The sequence below is a fragment of the Gouania willdenowi genome, chromosome 24 (assembly GCF_900634775.1).
Source record: "Gouania willdenowi chromosome 24, fGouWil2.1, whole genome shotgun sequence".
NCBI lineage: Eukaryota > Metazoa > Chordata > Actinopteri > Blenniiformes > Gobiesocidae > Gouania > Gouania willdenowi.
Window position 1 is genome coordinate 25,787,824 of NC_041066.1, and position 14,479 is coordinate 25,802,302.

At 37.4% G+C, this 14,479-nt stretch overlaps 1 protein-coding gene across 2 annotated transcripts in view; it reads right to left on the bottom strand.

Annotated features, from left to right (window-relative positions):
- The window catches only part of cd2ap (CD2-associated protein), a 52,714-nt gene extending 38,369 nt beyond the window's left edge, over window positions 1–14,345 (bottom strand). Inside the window, exons 1-2 of one of the 2 annotated variants that reach the window (XM_028439630.1) lie at window positions 14,027–14,345; window positions 5,747–5,904 (exon numbers count right to left, since the gene is read on the bottom strand). In XM_028439630.1, the coding sequence (XP_028295431.1) occupies window positions 5,747–5,904; window positions 14,027–14,030 (162 nt within the window). In that variant the 5' untranslated portion in view covers window positions 14,031–14,345. Of the gene's footprint in view, window positions 1–2,698; window positions 2,812–5,746; window positions 5,905–14,026 lie in introns of those variants that run through there. The other variant, XM_028439631.1, reaches the window with a different exon arrangement.
- Between the last annotated feature and the right edge of the window lie 134 nt (window positions 14,346–14,479).

Below are 14,479 nucleotides of genomic sequence, written 5' to 3' on the forward strand. Positions count from 1 at the left end.
ATATACATGGTGTAATATATACATGGTGTAGTATACATGGTGTAGTGTATACATGGTGTAGTATACATGGTGTAGTATATACATGGTGTAGTGTACATGGTGTAGTGTACATGGTGTAGTGTACATGGTGTAGTGTACATGGTGTAGTGTACATGGTGTAGTGTACATGGTGTAGTATACATGGCGTAGTATACATGGCGTAGTGTACATGGTGTAGTATACATGGCGTAGTATACATGGCGTAGTATACATGGCGTAGTATACATGGCGTAGTATACATGGCGTAGTATACATGGCGTAGTATACATGGCGTAGTATACATGGTGTAGTATACATGGTGTAGTATACATGGTGTAGTATACATGGTGTAGTATACATGGTGTAGTATACATGGTGTAGTATACATGGTGTAGTATACATGGTGTAGTATACATGGTGTAGTATACATAGCGTAGTATACTGTACATAGTGTAGTATACATGGTGTAGTATACTGTACATATTGTAGTATACATAGTGTAGTATACATGGTGTAGTATACATGGTGTAGTATACATGGTGTAGTATACATAGTGTAGTATACATAGTGTAGTATACATGGTGTAGTATACATAGCGTAGTATACATAGCGTAGTATACTGTACATAGTGTAGTATACATGGTGTAGTATACATAGTGTAGTATACTGTACATATTGTAGTATACATAGTGTAGTATACATAGTGTAGTATACATGGTGTAGTGTACATGAGGTCACAACCAGCTCCTGATCAACAATCATTGGTCATAAAGAAATCAAACATGTTATAAATACAGTATCTCACAGATGAATCAGAGCCACAGACCATCTCACCATAAACGCTCACACTGCACATGTGTCTGTATAACTGACAGACTGTGTTTGTATAACTGACAGACTGTACTGTCCATGTCTGTCCATCACATCACCATCTTTTCTTTTTTTAAACTCTTTTTGCTGAGATGTGTGAGTGTCTCTGCACTTCTTCTTCTTCTTCTTCTTCTTCTAATTTGTACGTTAGGGAAACCGTGACGTGTTGTGTATGAACGTACAGTGTGAACAGTCACATGGTGTCAGTGTGTTGGTCTGTACAGTGTGAGAACATGAATCATGAGCTGAGAACATTCAGTCGTACAGTTTGAGCTGAAGCTGAGAACAACGATTTAAAACATGACAGTGTGTGTGTCATTATTTGAATATATTATATAAGAATCACTGTATTATTATTGTTTTCATATCAAGGTATATTTAAGTACATGTTTATGAGTATAAGGTATACTTTATATTTTGTAGTTTTTTTTTTAATACTGGTAAACTTTTCTTTGTGGTTTACTTCTACAGTATGTGTACTTTTAATACTTAATATTTTATCACAGTACTGTACAGTAATGTTGACTGAATTCATGTTTTATTTTATTAAAGTCATTTCTAGTCTGTGTAGTTTTCTGACATGTTTAAATGTGTCCGTTAAAAAGTTCAACAAATATGTGTCAATGTTTACACACAACGTGCTGATCAGGTTTTCTATTGGGTGTCTGATACCATCAGCACACACACACACACACACACACACACACACACACACACACACACGCGCACACACACACACACACGCACACACACACGTACGCACACACGCACACACACACACAAAGAAAAAACCCTAAACAATAATTATTCTAGGAACGACTAAACAAAAGAAATGTTCCAGGATCAGATCAACATACGACACTTGATCCTGATCACACCATAAAACACCTTTAATCATTTATTTTGCTGAAGTTGAACACATAATTATGTATAATAAATAAATCATATTCTAACTTTGTGTTTTCTTATTACATCTGGTTTAGGGTCCGTTATTGGTTTCCATCCTTTTTTGGATCGTGACCCTGTTTTTATGTCACTCATTTCTGGCCCCAAAGGCAATTTTTTTGATCATGTTTGTTATAGTGTGTTACAAATATTAGTGCACAGATATTTATATTTCAGAAATAAAATAGTTGTTTAACATTGTGTTGGGTTTGGGTTAAAACATTATTTTAATGAGTTAAACACTAAACATTTTAGGCAACTCTAGATGAGGTCACGACCCTAAGGTTGAAAAACACTGATCTAATACATTTCTTTTAAATACCTTTTATGAAAGAGTGAAAATTGTCTGAATTGTGTCAAATAATTATAATCTTATTACAAACCAAATGATAAGACTTTATAAAGTTTTCCTGCATTAATTTAGTTAAAACATAAACTCAAATATGTAAAACTTTATTAGAGAAAAAAAAAGCCATTAATGTTTAGCTTTTTGAGTTGAAAACCCTGTTTAATATCAGATTTCAGTAGAACAAACATTAAATTAATATTTAAACAAGTTGAACTGAACTAAATCTAGTGGAGAATAAAAATTTAAACATTCAACAACAATATGTCGCCCCCTGCTGGTAATAAACAAATGACTAAAACAATCATTGAAATGCTTTAAAAGTTATGGCACTTTCACTGCTTCATGTAAAACACCACCAATGTTCTGCTGTAGGTCTACATTTAGAATTAAAGTATCTTCAGAAAACCTGAACTAAAATCACAACAAATCAAAAAAAAGAGAATAAACCATAAGACACTTTATCCTGCTACAGTTAGAATCCTCTCTATATTAGTTATTTATTCGTTTAACTCTTACTGTCTCACGCTGCCTGTCAGCAGCTCCCACGTCGCTCAGCTCCATGGTCCAGGAAGAAGAAATACAACATGTCAGCCAACGGGACCAAAGTTCAGCAGCTCTTTACAGGATTAAGTAATCCAGGCTGCTGAGCAGATTACCTATCTCACTACACTGTCCCATGGATCCAACCACTCTGTGTCTCATTAACTGATGAGATGTTTTCAAATGTTTCAACCTTCATGTCAACAACTGGAAGAGCTGCAGAACCCACTGATATAAAAGCAACATGTGATAGAATCTGTACATATTACAGTTACATCAAAAACTTTTATAAAGTGAAACCCATAAATGATCTAGTTCAGTGTTTTTACACCTATTTGGAGGCAAAGTACATGTTTTCATTTAAAAAGCTCCCAACTATTCATTAAACTTCATTTATAAAGCACATATTACAACAAAATCATCTCAAAGCGCTTAAAGAAAATATAAAATTCATAATAAGAAAGAAAAAACCCAACAAGATCCACATGAACAATCATTTAGTGACAGTGGGAAGAAACAACTCCCTCTTTTTATAGGAATACATGTCTGTTAGAACCATGTTCAGAGGTGGAGAACATCTGGTTCCACTGGTTGGTTAGTGAACAGAACAGAATAGGATAGAGACATAGACCATCACAGTGTTCCAGACTAGTTGAGCTGTGAACCAATGATCAGGACTAGAAGTTGAACTAAAGCTGGGCAATATATCCAGACTCAAGATATATCGACTTTTCTATTTTGGCGATATTGAAAATGACAATATCACCTATGATATATATATATATATATATATATATATATATTTTACAGGTGCTGGTCATATAATTAGAATATCATGAAAAAGTTGATTTATTTCAGTAATTCTATTCAAAAAGTGAAACTTGTTTGTTATATTTATTCATTACACACAGACTGATATAATTCAAATGTTTATTTATTTTAATGTTGATGATTATAACTGACAACTAATAAAAATCCCAAATTCAGTCTCAGAAAATTAGAATATTAATTAAAACAGATACAAAAACAGATTTATAGAAATGTTGTCCAACTGAAAAGTATGATCATGTACTCAATACTTAGTTGGTTTTGTCTGAATTACTGCAGCAGTGGGCGTGGCATGGAGTGGATCAGTCTGTGGTACTGCTCAGGTGTTATGAGAGCCCAGGTTGTTCTGATAGTGACCTTCAGCTCTTCTGCATTGTTGGGTCTGGTGTCTCACATCTTCTTCTTCACAATACCTCATAGATGTTCTATGGGGTGAAGGTCAGGTTAGTTTGATGACCAATCAAGAACAGGGATACCATGGTCCTTAAACCAGGTACTGGTAGCTTTAGCACTGTGTGCAGGTGTTAGGTCCTGTTGGAAAATGAAATGTGCATCTCCATAAAGTTGGTCAGCAGCAGGAAGCATGAAGTGCTCTAAAACTTCTTGGTAGACGTCTACGTTGACCTTGGACCTAAGGAACCACAGTGGACCAACACCAGCACATGACATGGCACCCCAAACCATCACTGACTGTGGAAACTTTACACTCCACCTCAAGCAACGTGGATTCTGTTCCTCTCCTCTCTTCCTCCAGACTCTGGGACCTTGATCTCCAAAGAACATGCTAAATGTCCTTTGATCAGAGAACATCACTTTGGACCACTCAGCAGCAGTCCAGTCCTTTTTGTCTTTAGCCCAGACGAGACGCTTCTGACGCTGTCTCTAGTTCAGTGTCTTGACACCAGGAATGCTACAGCTGAAACATGTCTTACATACGTCTGTACGTGGTGGTTCTTGAAGCTCTGACTCCAGCTACAGTCACTCTTTGTGAATCTCCTCCACATGTTTGAATGGGTTTAGTTTCACAATCCTCTCCAGGGGGCGTGGCTATCACTATTGTTTGTAGACTTTTTTCTACCACATCTTCTCCTTCCCTTCACCTCTCTATTAATGTGTTTGGACTCTGTGAACATCCAGCCTCTTTAGCCATGACCTTTGTCTCTGGTCCTCCTTGTTCAAGGTGTCAATGGACGTCTTTTGGAAAACTGTCAGGTCAGCAGTTTTCTCCATGATTGTGTAGACCTACAGAACTAGACTGGAGAACATCTAAAGGTCTTTGTAGAACACCAGGTGTCTTTAATATTAAACCTCTCCATAATATTCTAATTTTCTGAGATACTTAATTTGTGGTTTTCATTAATTGTCAGTTATAATCATCAATAAACACTTGAAATATATCAGTCTGTGTGAAATGAATGTAGACATTATACAAGTTTCACTTTTTGAATAGAATTACTGAAATAAATCTACTTTTTCATGATATTCTAATTTTATGACCAGCACCTGTATATGTATATATATATACTGTATATACACATATATTATAGTTGGTTTTTGGAGTCTGTGTGTGTGTGTGTGTGCGTGTGGAGCAAACATCTCCCCGGCTTCCAAATACCACAAGTGTGTTTATCTGTTATTTTAGAGTCATTTGGTCATTTCAAAATGTGTATTTTAATTTTATTTCAGCTTGACGACACATTGATGTTCACCCAGAAGTAGGGCTCGAGACTGTAACCGAAGTGGTGGCATATGCAAGTATATTTTCACTGAACGACAACAAAAATAATAAAATAACACAAAATTAAATATTTATACAAAGAATACACAAAATGACTCCAGAATCACACTACAATGGCAACAAAAAAAAAACAATAATTACACAAAAATTGCACAAATGAGTAAAAAAAACCACAAACACATTTATCATATTCATGTTTCATAGAATTAAACCAGATAAATCACACACACTATTTTATTTTACACCCACAAATAAACCCTTTATAACACTACAGAGTACAGTATGTACACCTCTATGTACATACAACGTTATAACACATACTCATTTGGACATAATTGACAACTCTACTTAAGCTCCTCCCACTATATGAATACATACTTCCAACGGGCACTGAACGAGTAATAAGAATCAAACATGTGATGACGAGCCCACAGGGGCAGGTTTAAACGTGCTCTGACCTTAACAAAGTTGTCTGGGAATAGGCCCCTCCTCCCGTGGAGGTCCCCCTCCATCCATCCATCCTCCTCAATGTGTCGCACATTTTTAATGACGTCTCCTGGTCTCAGGGTCAGCTCATCATCGTGGAGCGCGTCGTAATCGTACTCCACCACGACCTCTGATCCAGGCAGGAAGTAGGAGGAAAAGAGAGTTTTAGTGTGAAAAACAAAGGAAGTCAATACAGGAAATGAAAAGAAGCAGCAATGAGTGGAAGGAAATTGACTTAAATACAGAAAAGAGAAAAACAATAGGAAATGTGTAAAAAAATCTCCCTGTCAATCATATACAGTAGAGAAAAATAGTTCCTTTAACTTTGATTTAAAAATGTTCACATGTGATGCTGACTTCAGCTCTGCTGCAGTTTGTTCCACTTCTTTGCAGCATAACAACTAAACACAGCATCACCATGGTTACTGTGAGCTCTGGGCTCCACTATCTGACCTGTGTCCATAGATCTCAGAGACCTGCTGGGTTCATACCTGACTAACATCTCACTGATGTATTCTGGACCAAACCCATTCACACATTTATAACCAGCAGCAGAACTTTACAGTCTCCTCTGAGGCTGACTGGGAGCCAGTGTAATGTGTTCTGACCTCTTTGTTCTGGTTCAGACCTGAGCTGCAGCGTTCTGAACCAGCTGTAGATGTTTGATGAAGACCATTACAATAGTCCAGTCTGCTGGAGATAAAAGCATGGACCAGTTTCTCCTGATCTTTCTGAGTCATTAAACCTTTCACTCTGGAGATGTTCTTTAGGTGGTAGAAGATGTTTTTGTGATAGATTTGATCTGATGCTGAATGTCAGATCTGAGTCAATCAGAACACCAAGGTTTTTGACTTGGTCTTTATCTTCTAAAGATCCAGACTCAGATACTTGCTGACAGCAGTCCTCTTTTCATTGTTACCAAAGACAATCACCTCCATCTTGTCATGGTTTAGTTGAAGGAAGTTTTCACTCATCCATCAGTTTACTTTTTCTAAACAGTCACACAACACCTCAATGGGACCATAGTCATCTGGGTTCAGTGATAGATATAGTTGTGTGTCATCTGCGTAGCTCTGATAATCAACCTTACAGTTGTGTAAAATGTGTCCTAAAGGAAGCATATAAAGGCTAAACAGAAGAGGTCCAAGAACAGAGCCCTGAGGAACCCCACAGGACATTGGTAATCTGTCAGATTCAAAGTTTACAATGTTTACAAAATAACTTTGATCCTCCAAGTAGAACTTAAACCATTACTTTAACATTTAGTCCAACCCATGTTTACAATCTGTGTAACAACATTGTATGATCTACAGTGTCAAATGCAGACTTAGATCCAATAGAATGAGAACAGATACTTTTCAACCTTATGTCATTAGAGGGTTAGAAAAAGTTATACTTTCTCAAAAAAGTGTTAAATGTTGCACTACATTTCACTTAATAAAAATAATTTCTATACTGTTCATAGTCTGTATTCTCAACTTTATTAAAGGAAATTATGCTTCTAAATTTGTCTTTTTTGCCCCATGGTGTTGAAAATGGTATCGACTATCGAGTTTTTCTCTGAGTATCCATATCGAGTTTGAAATTCTAGTATCGTAACAACCCTATATGGTTGTAATTAATTCTTGTATTTTTGTCTTAACTGAATTTTTGACAGCTCTGCCTTTAAACATTAATGGCTGCTGTCAGGTGATATTTCAATGTGCTAATGCTAATTAGCTCAGTGACAGAGAAGATGATCATGGCTATTTTTTGTAATCATAAGAGTTATTATTTTTCTTCCACAACTTTTCTACAGCTTGTTTGTCCTAGAACTCCTCCTAGGTTATTAATGCAGCACTAATTACACGTATGTCATCTCATAGGGACAATGTCAAGGATGTGCAGTCGTCCTTTTTGGCACCAAAATGTCAAGGTCAAGGTCGTGTCTCATGACAAAAAACTAAATTTTCCATAGCTCTGCAAATATTTATCGTACAAGTTGGATGCTTACAGTTCTGAAACGCTCATCTCAAGTGGACTATTTTATTTTGACCCCTACCAGTAAAAACACTGGTAGGGGTCAAAGTTCATGGTGCATGCCATAATAGAAAAATGCATATAACTCTGTCCATCCCTAAACAAGACTCAATGCGAAAATTACCCATCATGCCTTGTGTTCTCAGAGGGCGCCACTTTTAGTGGCGTCTGATGCTAACAGCTCTAGCAGAAAGACGATATGTTGCATTAACTTCAAAATAATGTTGGATGAATCTTATAAGATGAAGCAGGTCGCTGATAAAGAAAAAACATTCTGTGATCAGTGGGAGGGGCCTATAATGTCACTGGAAAATCCTTCGCCATCACATCTAAATGCTGTATCTTGGTTATTTTTCAATGGATTCACATCAAATTCACTGAGTGATTTTAACTGGTTTTCTCTTCATATTGGGTTTTTTCCACCATTTAGCTCGTCATAATAGAAAAACTGCTATAACTGTCATGTACAACTGTTATGTCTGAATAACTAAGAATATATCAGTCCTTTAGTTCTTTTTATTCCAGCCTTTTGTCCGTGTCTCGTAGGTACACATTCAGCTCGTACCTCAAGTACAACCGTTTCAGTGGGAACTTCCGGTTTACAAAATAAAAGTCTGTTAGAACAACGATATTAAAATGTTACATTCTAACATCTCATCAGAGCTACAGAAAATAGGATCATTTAAATTAGGTTCATTTAAACTAAGTTTATCAAAACTTCATCATTAAATCTGATCAGATTCAGTAAATCATTGATCCCTGAGAGGAAATCAGGTGACATTAATGCTGATCTCATACATCTTTATATGATATATAAATAATTAAAAAGGAGCAGTCAGAATAATACCTGTCACTATAACTTATATTTACTATATTTTTGACATACATTTTTGTTTAATTATGAGTTTTTATTTATTTATTAGTATTTATTTTATTTCTTCACAGGAATTAAAAACTATTATTTTCTTAAAAAATATATATATATATATATATTAATATTTCTAAAAAAACCCTGAATTTAAAAAATTTAAGGGAAAAACACGAAATTTAATAGGGCATAGCATAGCATAGCATAGCATCCATCTGTATCTGTATCTGTGTACAACATTTAATACAAAGTAAGGCTGAACCATTAACCTTAATCACATCGATAATAAAGTTTTCACTAATTTTATCATTTATGATTTATCGTCAAAAACATTCTCACCGGTAAGAATTTGTCATCCCTCGATATAAACAATAAATTCTCATGTCAGAAATTAGCAAGGGTCATTTGTCCCTCAATTTAGCCAAGAACGCCCCAAAAAACCTTGTTCCACAGACCAAAACTGCACCACACACCGCCGTCTGTGTGTGAGGTGGTTGTCATGGCTACCAGAAGCTACTCTGCTGTGATACATCATAAACCACTTCTTGGTTAAAACCACATCAACATCAACAAAGTGAACCAATCCTAGTTCCTCCATCAGATCCGCACAAAGCTCTACAAACACAGGGACAGAGATGAACCCGTAGCAACCATTATGAACTGGAAACTCTACTAAAGCTAACTATGCTAAGCTAACAAACCAACACACAGACTGGGCTAAGAGCTAACGCTAACCACTCCATATTAGTAATAATAAACCAAATAAAAAGAACACGTCTAACTGTCATAAAACCACAGAGAATCATAGATTAGTTTATGTCAGATTTAACACTTTATGGAAGAATAAAAACTAAACATGTCACATGTTGTGTGAAATAAATATTAACATAATAAAAACTCCCAATTTGTGAAACGCAATATTTTTTAATTATATTTCATCAGCAATAAAAACACCATTGAAGTTATTTGTGCTTATGTGCTTTTTTTTGGTAATAATTTAATTTCAAATGAGGAAATAAATGAATCTGTCTCTATCATTTCAGTGATATATATAATAAATATATGATATGATTAGGAACGTAACGATTAATCGTAAGGCAGTTAAAAATCGATTCATAGGTATCACGGTTGATATCGATTTTCTGACAATTGAATCGCAGTACTTTTTTTAACCGCTATCCGGAAGTGTAGGGGGCGGGCGGAGTCTGCTAATACTTTCTGTCTGGCCGCCTTCTACTCTTAAATATATAAATATATAAGAATATCTGTAATATTACTTGAATATCTGTAAAAGTCATGTTTTTCTATTAGCTCTGTCTGCTAGCATAGCATCTCTTCTTCACTGCTAGAATATCTGCATGACAATCGACCACTGGGTTACCAGCGCCCTCTGCTGGTCTAAACAAATATGACGTAAATCAGTGTAATCACGGTTTTTTTTTTTTTTTTTTAAAGTCCAATTGTTAAGCCACAAAATACATTTTCAGTTGCACTTTTAAAAGAAAAAGAACTATTATGTAGTTTTGCATTGTTTATTATAGAACCAGAATTTAAATTAATAGGCTTCATTTTCATTTGTATTATTCCTTTATTTATTTAATTCAAGATTTATTTTTAGTTATATTGCATTGTTTTGAATAGTTTGTCAAGGGATTCTTTTGACAATGAAAAATAAAAGGAAAATAATACAGTATTTTCTAGTTTTTTTCCCAAAAAAAAAAAATTTGTCTACAGTCACATTTTGTAAATGAAAAAAATCGTGAGAGAATCGTATTGTGAATCGAATCGTATCGGGAGTTGAGTGAATCGTTACATCCCTAGATATGATATATATGAACCGCCTTCCTGGGCTGCTGGCCAATCAGAGATGGTTACAGGACACATGCCCGTATGCGTAAACAACTACACTAGGGTCTATAAAATCTATATGTCAATGAAATCACGGAATCGAACAATGAAATTATTTAATTATATCTTACTTTATTTTGACAAATATTTTCGTTTAATTATGAGTTTTTTATTTATTAGTATTTTGTTTCCTCACAGGAGTTAAAAACTAATATTTTCTGCAGCCCTAATACAAAGTGCTTCACATGATTAAAGTTTAATAAAAACAGAATTTTAGATGTTGTTTCCTCTCCATGCTAACGCTAACGTAGCATTCATCTGCTAACATTACTATATTAAACCTTTATCATTCTGAATGATTAATACGTGTAAGATGAGTTTAGTGGTATTAAAGTTAACTCTTGAACCGATCATATTTATCACATCTGCATTCATGTGATTAATGCAGTGTTTTTCAACCCTGGGGTCGTGACCCCATGAGGGGTCACCTGAAATTTAAATGGTGTCACCTGGAAAGTGTTGAATTTTTTATATATATATATTTTTAATGTTAAACAACTGTATTCTCACTTTTTCAAAAAGAAATGTAGTTGAAATAAAATGAGGTTTGAAGAAAAGAAGAAAGAGAAAAAGACAAAAATAAAAATAGCCAAGCTTTATAACTAATCCTTGATATTCAGTATTTGCAACAAACATGCTTAATATGGTTGATTAAGTGAGTATTGTATAGTTATAGTTATTAATGTCATATTTCTATGCTTTAGATGTTTTTTGTTGTTTTTTATGTGCAGTGAAATCATGTAAACAATAATATTCGGGGTCTTTCGGGGCGGGTGCCGCGTGCCGCGCCCTTGCATACCTACTGGTACGGCCCCTGCTTAGGCAGTGCCCCGTGAGGCAGGGTGTCGGGGATGCATAGGGGCCCACATCCCGGCAAGGCGGTCTGGCTTGGCCCTTGGAGGGGGCCCTGGCTTTAAAAAAAAAAAAACTGAAGCCCGTGGCGCGGGCGGCATCAACAATAGGTGATTTGGGGCGCCATGGGGGGCTAGGTTGGGGTGCCTGGGGGCCGGCGGGGAGACTCCCGGCGGCCCCCTGGTGCCTTATGTGGCTTGGGGTGTGGTCGTCCTCCCTGGGCGGGCTGCTCCTGGTGCTGCGTCCATTCCGGGTCCCTCTGGCCTGGGGTCGGGTCCCTGCTGGCTCTGGGCTCGGCGGCGGGTGCCCGCTGCTGGGCGTGGGCTTTGGCTCCTCCGCTGGGGTCTCGGGCGGGGGGCTCTCTGGGCCCTCCCCTCGGGGGGTTGGGCGCGGGGGTGTGGGGGGTCTGGGGGTGGGGGGTCTGGGGGTTGGGGGTTGGGTCGGTGGCGTGGTGCGCTGGGTCCTTGGCTCCTTGGGGCTTTCTCGGGTGTGTATGGGGGGGGCGATGGTTGCCTCTCGGCTTGGGATCTTGGGGGCGTTCGGGGGGCTGCTTGGCCGTGGGGTGGTCGCTGGGGGCCCCCGGATTGCCCGCTCTTGCTGCTGGCCTGGCTGCTTCTTCGGGCCCGGGGGCGGCTCGTGGGTTTTGCAGTGGCGGTTCTTGGAAATACATTTGTCATGGATGCACTGGCCTTGGGCTGTGGGATAACACTCATACTGGGCTCAACCATAGACACGTTGTTCCCAAATACCTGTTTTTTGGAATTTCCACTCACTTCTTCCTCTGCTCACAGCCACCACCATTATTCCTAAGCCGCACACTGGTCACCAAACTGGCTTGATAACTCAACAATAAACACAATATACACAACCACAATTTCACATCGCATCACTTGAAACCTATCGACTACTCCCCACCCATTCCATTTCCTATCTTGTATCCCTCTTCCCTGTTAACTTCCCCACCCCTCTCCACCCCCTCACCCAGGTCTACGTCACAATATCACACATTTGTGTTTTTTTATTATTATTATTTTTTATTAAAATACTCACAACAGCATGTAAAGCTCAGATGATGAAACCACACAACAAAACTCACTCACACGTGCTGTCCCTTAGAGGAGAAAAAGACTAAAGTGAAACATATTGATCAGCTGTTTGTTCATCAATGTGTCTGTGTGACATTTATCAGCAAATTTAACACACAATTGTCTTTCTGGTAAAACTTTATTTTGTTAAAAATTATTGAGATTTATATTGTATATTATAATTTTGAGAAAAAATATAGAGATGTGAATTTTTGTTCATATCACCCAGCCCTAATATCCAGTGTTTCACCTTTTATTGTTTTAATTTGTAAAAGAAAACATTTCAAACAAATAAAATATAAGTTTTTTTTCAGGCCCTTAAGGTTGAAAAACTCAGCTTTAATTAATTTTGTAATGTATTTCATTCATTTAAAAATTTAGGATAAATTAATAAATGGAAGATTATCTGGTTGAAATTAGAGATGTTTGAAAAATGCTGAGAATGCAGGAAATAACTGTGTTTGTTGTCAGTGTTTAACCTGGTTTAGGTTAACTAACCTGGTTTAGGTTAACTAACCTGGTTAAAGTTAACTAACCTGGTTTAGGTTAACTAACCTGGTTAAAGTTAACTAACCTGGTTTAGGTTAACTAACCTGGTTTAGGTTAACTAACCTGGTTAAAGTTAACTAACCCGGTTAAAGTTAACTAACCTGGTTTAGGTTAACTAACCTGGTTTAGGTTAACTAACCTGGTTAAAGTGAACTAACCTGGATAAGTTAACTAACCTGGTTAAAGTTAACTAACCTGGTTTAGGTTAACTAACCTGGTTAAAGTTAACTAACCTGGTTAAAGTTAACTAACCTGGTTAAAGTTAACTAACCTGGTTTAGGTTAACTAACCTGGTTTAGGTTAACTAACCTGGTTAAAGTTAACTAACCCGGTTAAAGTTAACTAACCTGGTTTAGGTTAACTAACCTGGTTAAAGGTAACTAACCCGGTTAAAGTTAACTAACCTGGTTTAGGTTAACTAACCTGGTTAAAGTTAACTAACCCGGTTAAAGTTAACTAACCTGGTTTAGGTTAACTAACCTGGTTAAAGGTAACTAACCCGGTTAAAGTTAACTAACCTGGTTTAGGTTAACTAACCTGGTTAAAGTTAACTAACCTGGTTAAGGTTAACTAACCTGGTTAAAGTTAACTAACCTGGTTTAGGTTAACTAACCTGGTTAAAGTTAACTAACCTGGTTAAAGTTAACTAACCTGGTTTAGGTTAACTAACCTGGTTTAGGTTAGCCTGCTACATTAATCACACAATAGATTATTTCTGGCCCATGATAGTGTTTATCATTAGTACCGCGCCCCTCAGTTTGAGAACCCTCCGTCCAGAAGCCACATAGCTGCTAGGCTAACCTGCTAGCTTCCTGCTTTGCTAACTTTAAGAGCAGCTCTAAACACTGGCTACAGAGTTAAAAACATCGTATATAATGTGGTGTTTGTGAGAGGATTAAATGGTGAAACAAAGCCGGTGTCGGTGTGAAACAGAACCGAACAGAACCGGTTCCATATCGGGTTAAACTCACCCATTGTGTCCTCGGTGAACAGGAACACACCTCGATCCAAACACTGGAATGTACAGGAGCTAATGCTAACGATGCTAACTGTGTCCAGGTGAGAGAAGATCACAGCTCCATAGATCCATACAGGGTTAGACCAGGACCAGAACCAGGACCAGAACCAGGACCAGGACCAGGACCAGGACCAGTATAGACCCGGTATAGACCTGGTGTAGAACCAGTATAGACTCAGTCCTCCTGGAGCCTCGGCTCTGTGCAGGAAGTGGAGCAGAGTCTAGTCTCCACCTTTCTTAGACTCTCCTCAGATACAGACTGATGGACCTCAGAGTAATCACAGTACTCTGAGTAATCTGATTACTTTACATAAACACACTAAACTACTGTGTGTGTGTGTGTGTGTGTGTGTGTGTGTGTGTGTGTGTGTGTGTGTGTGTGTGTGTGTGTGTGTGTGTGTGTGTG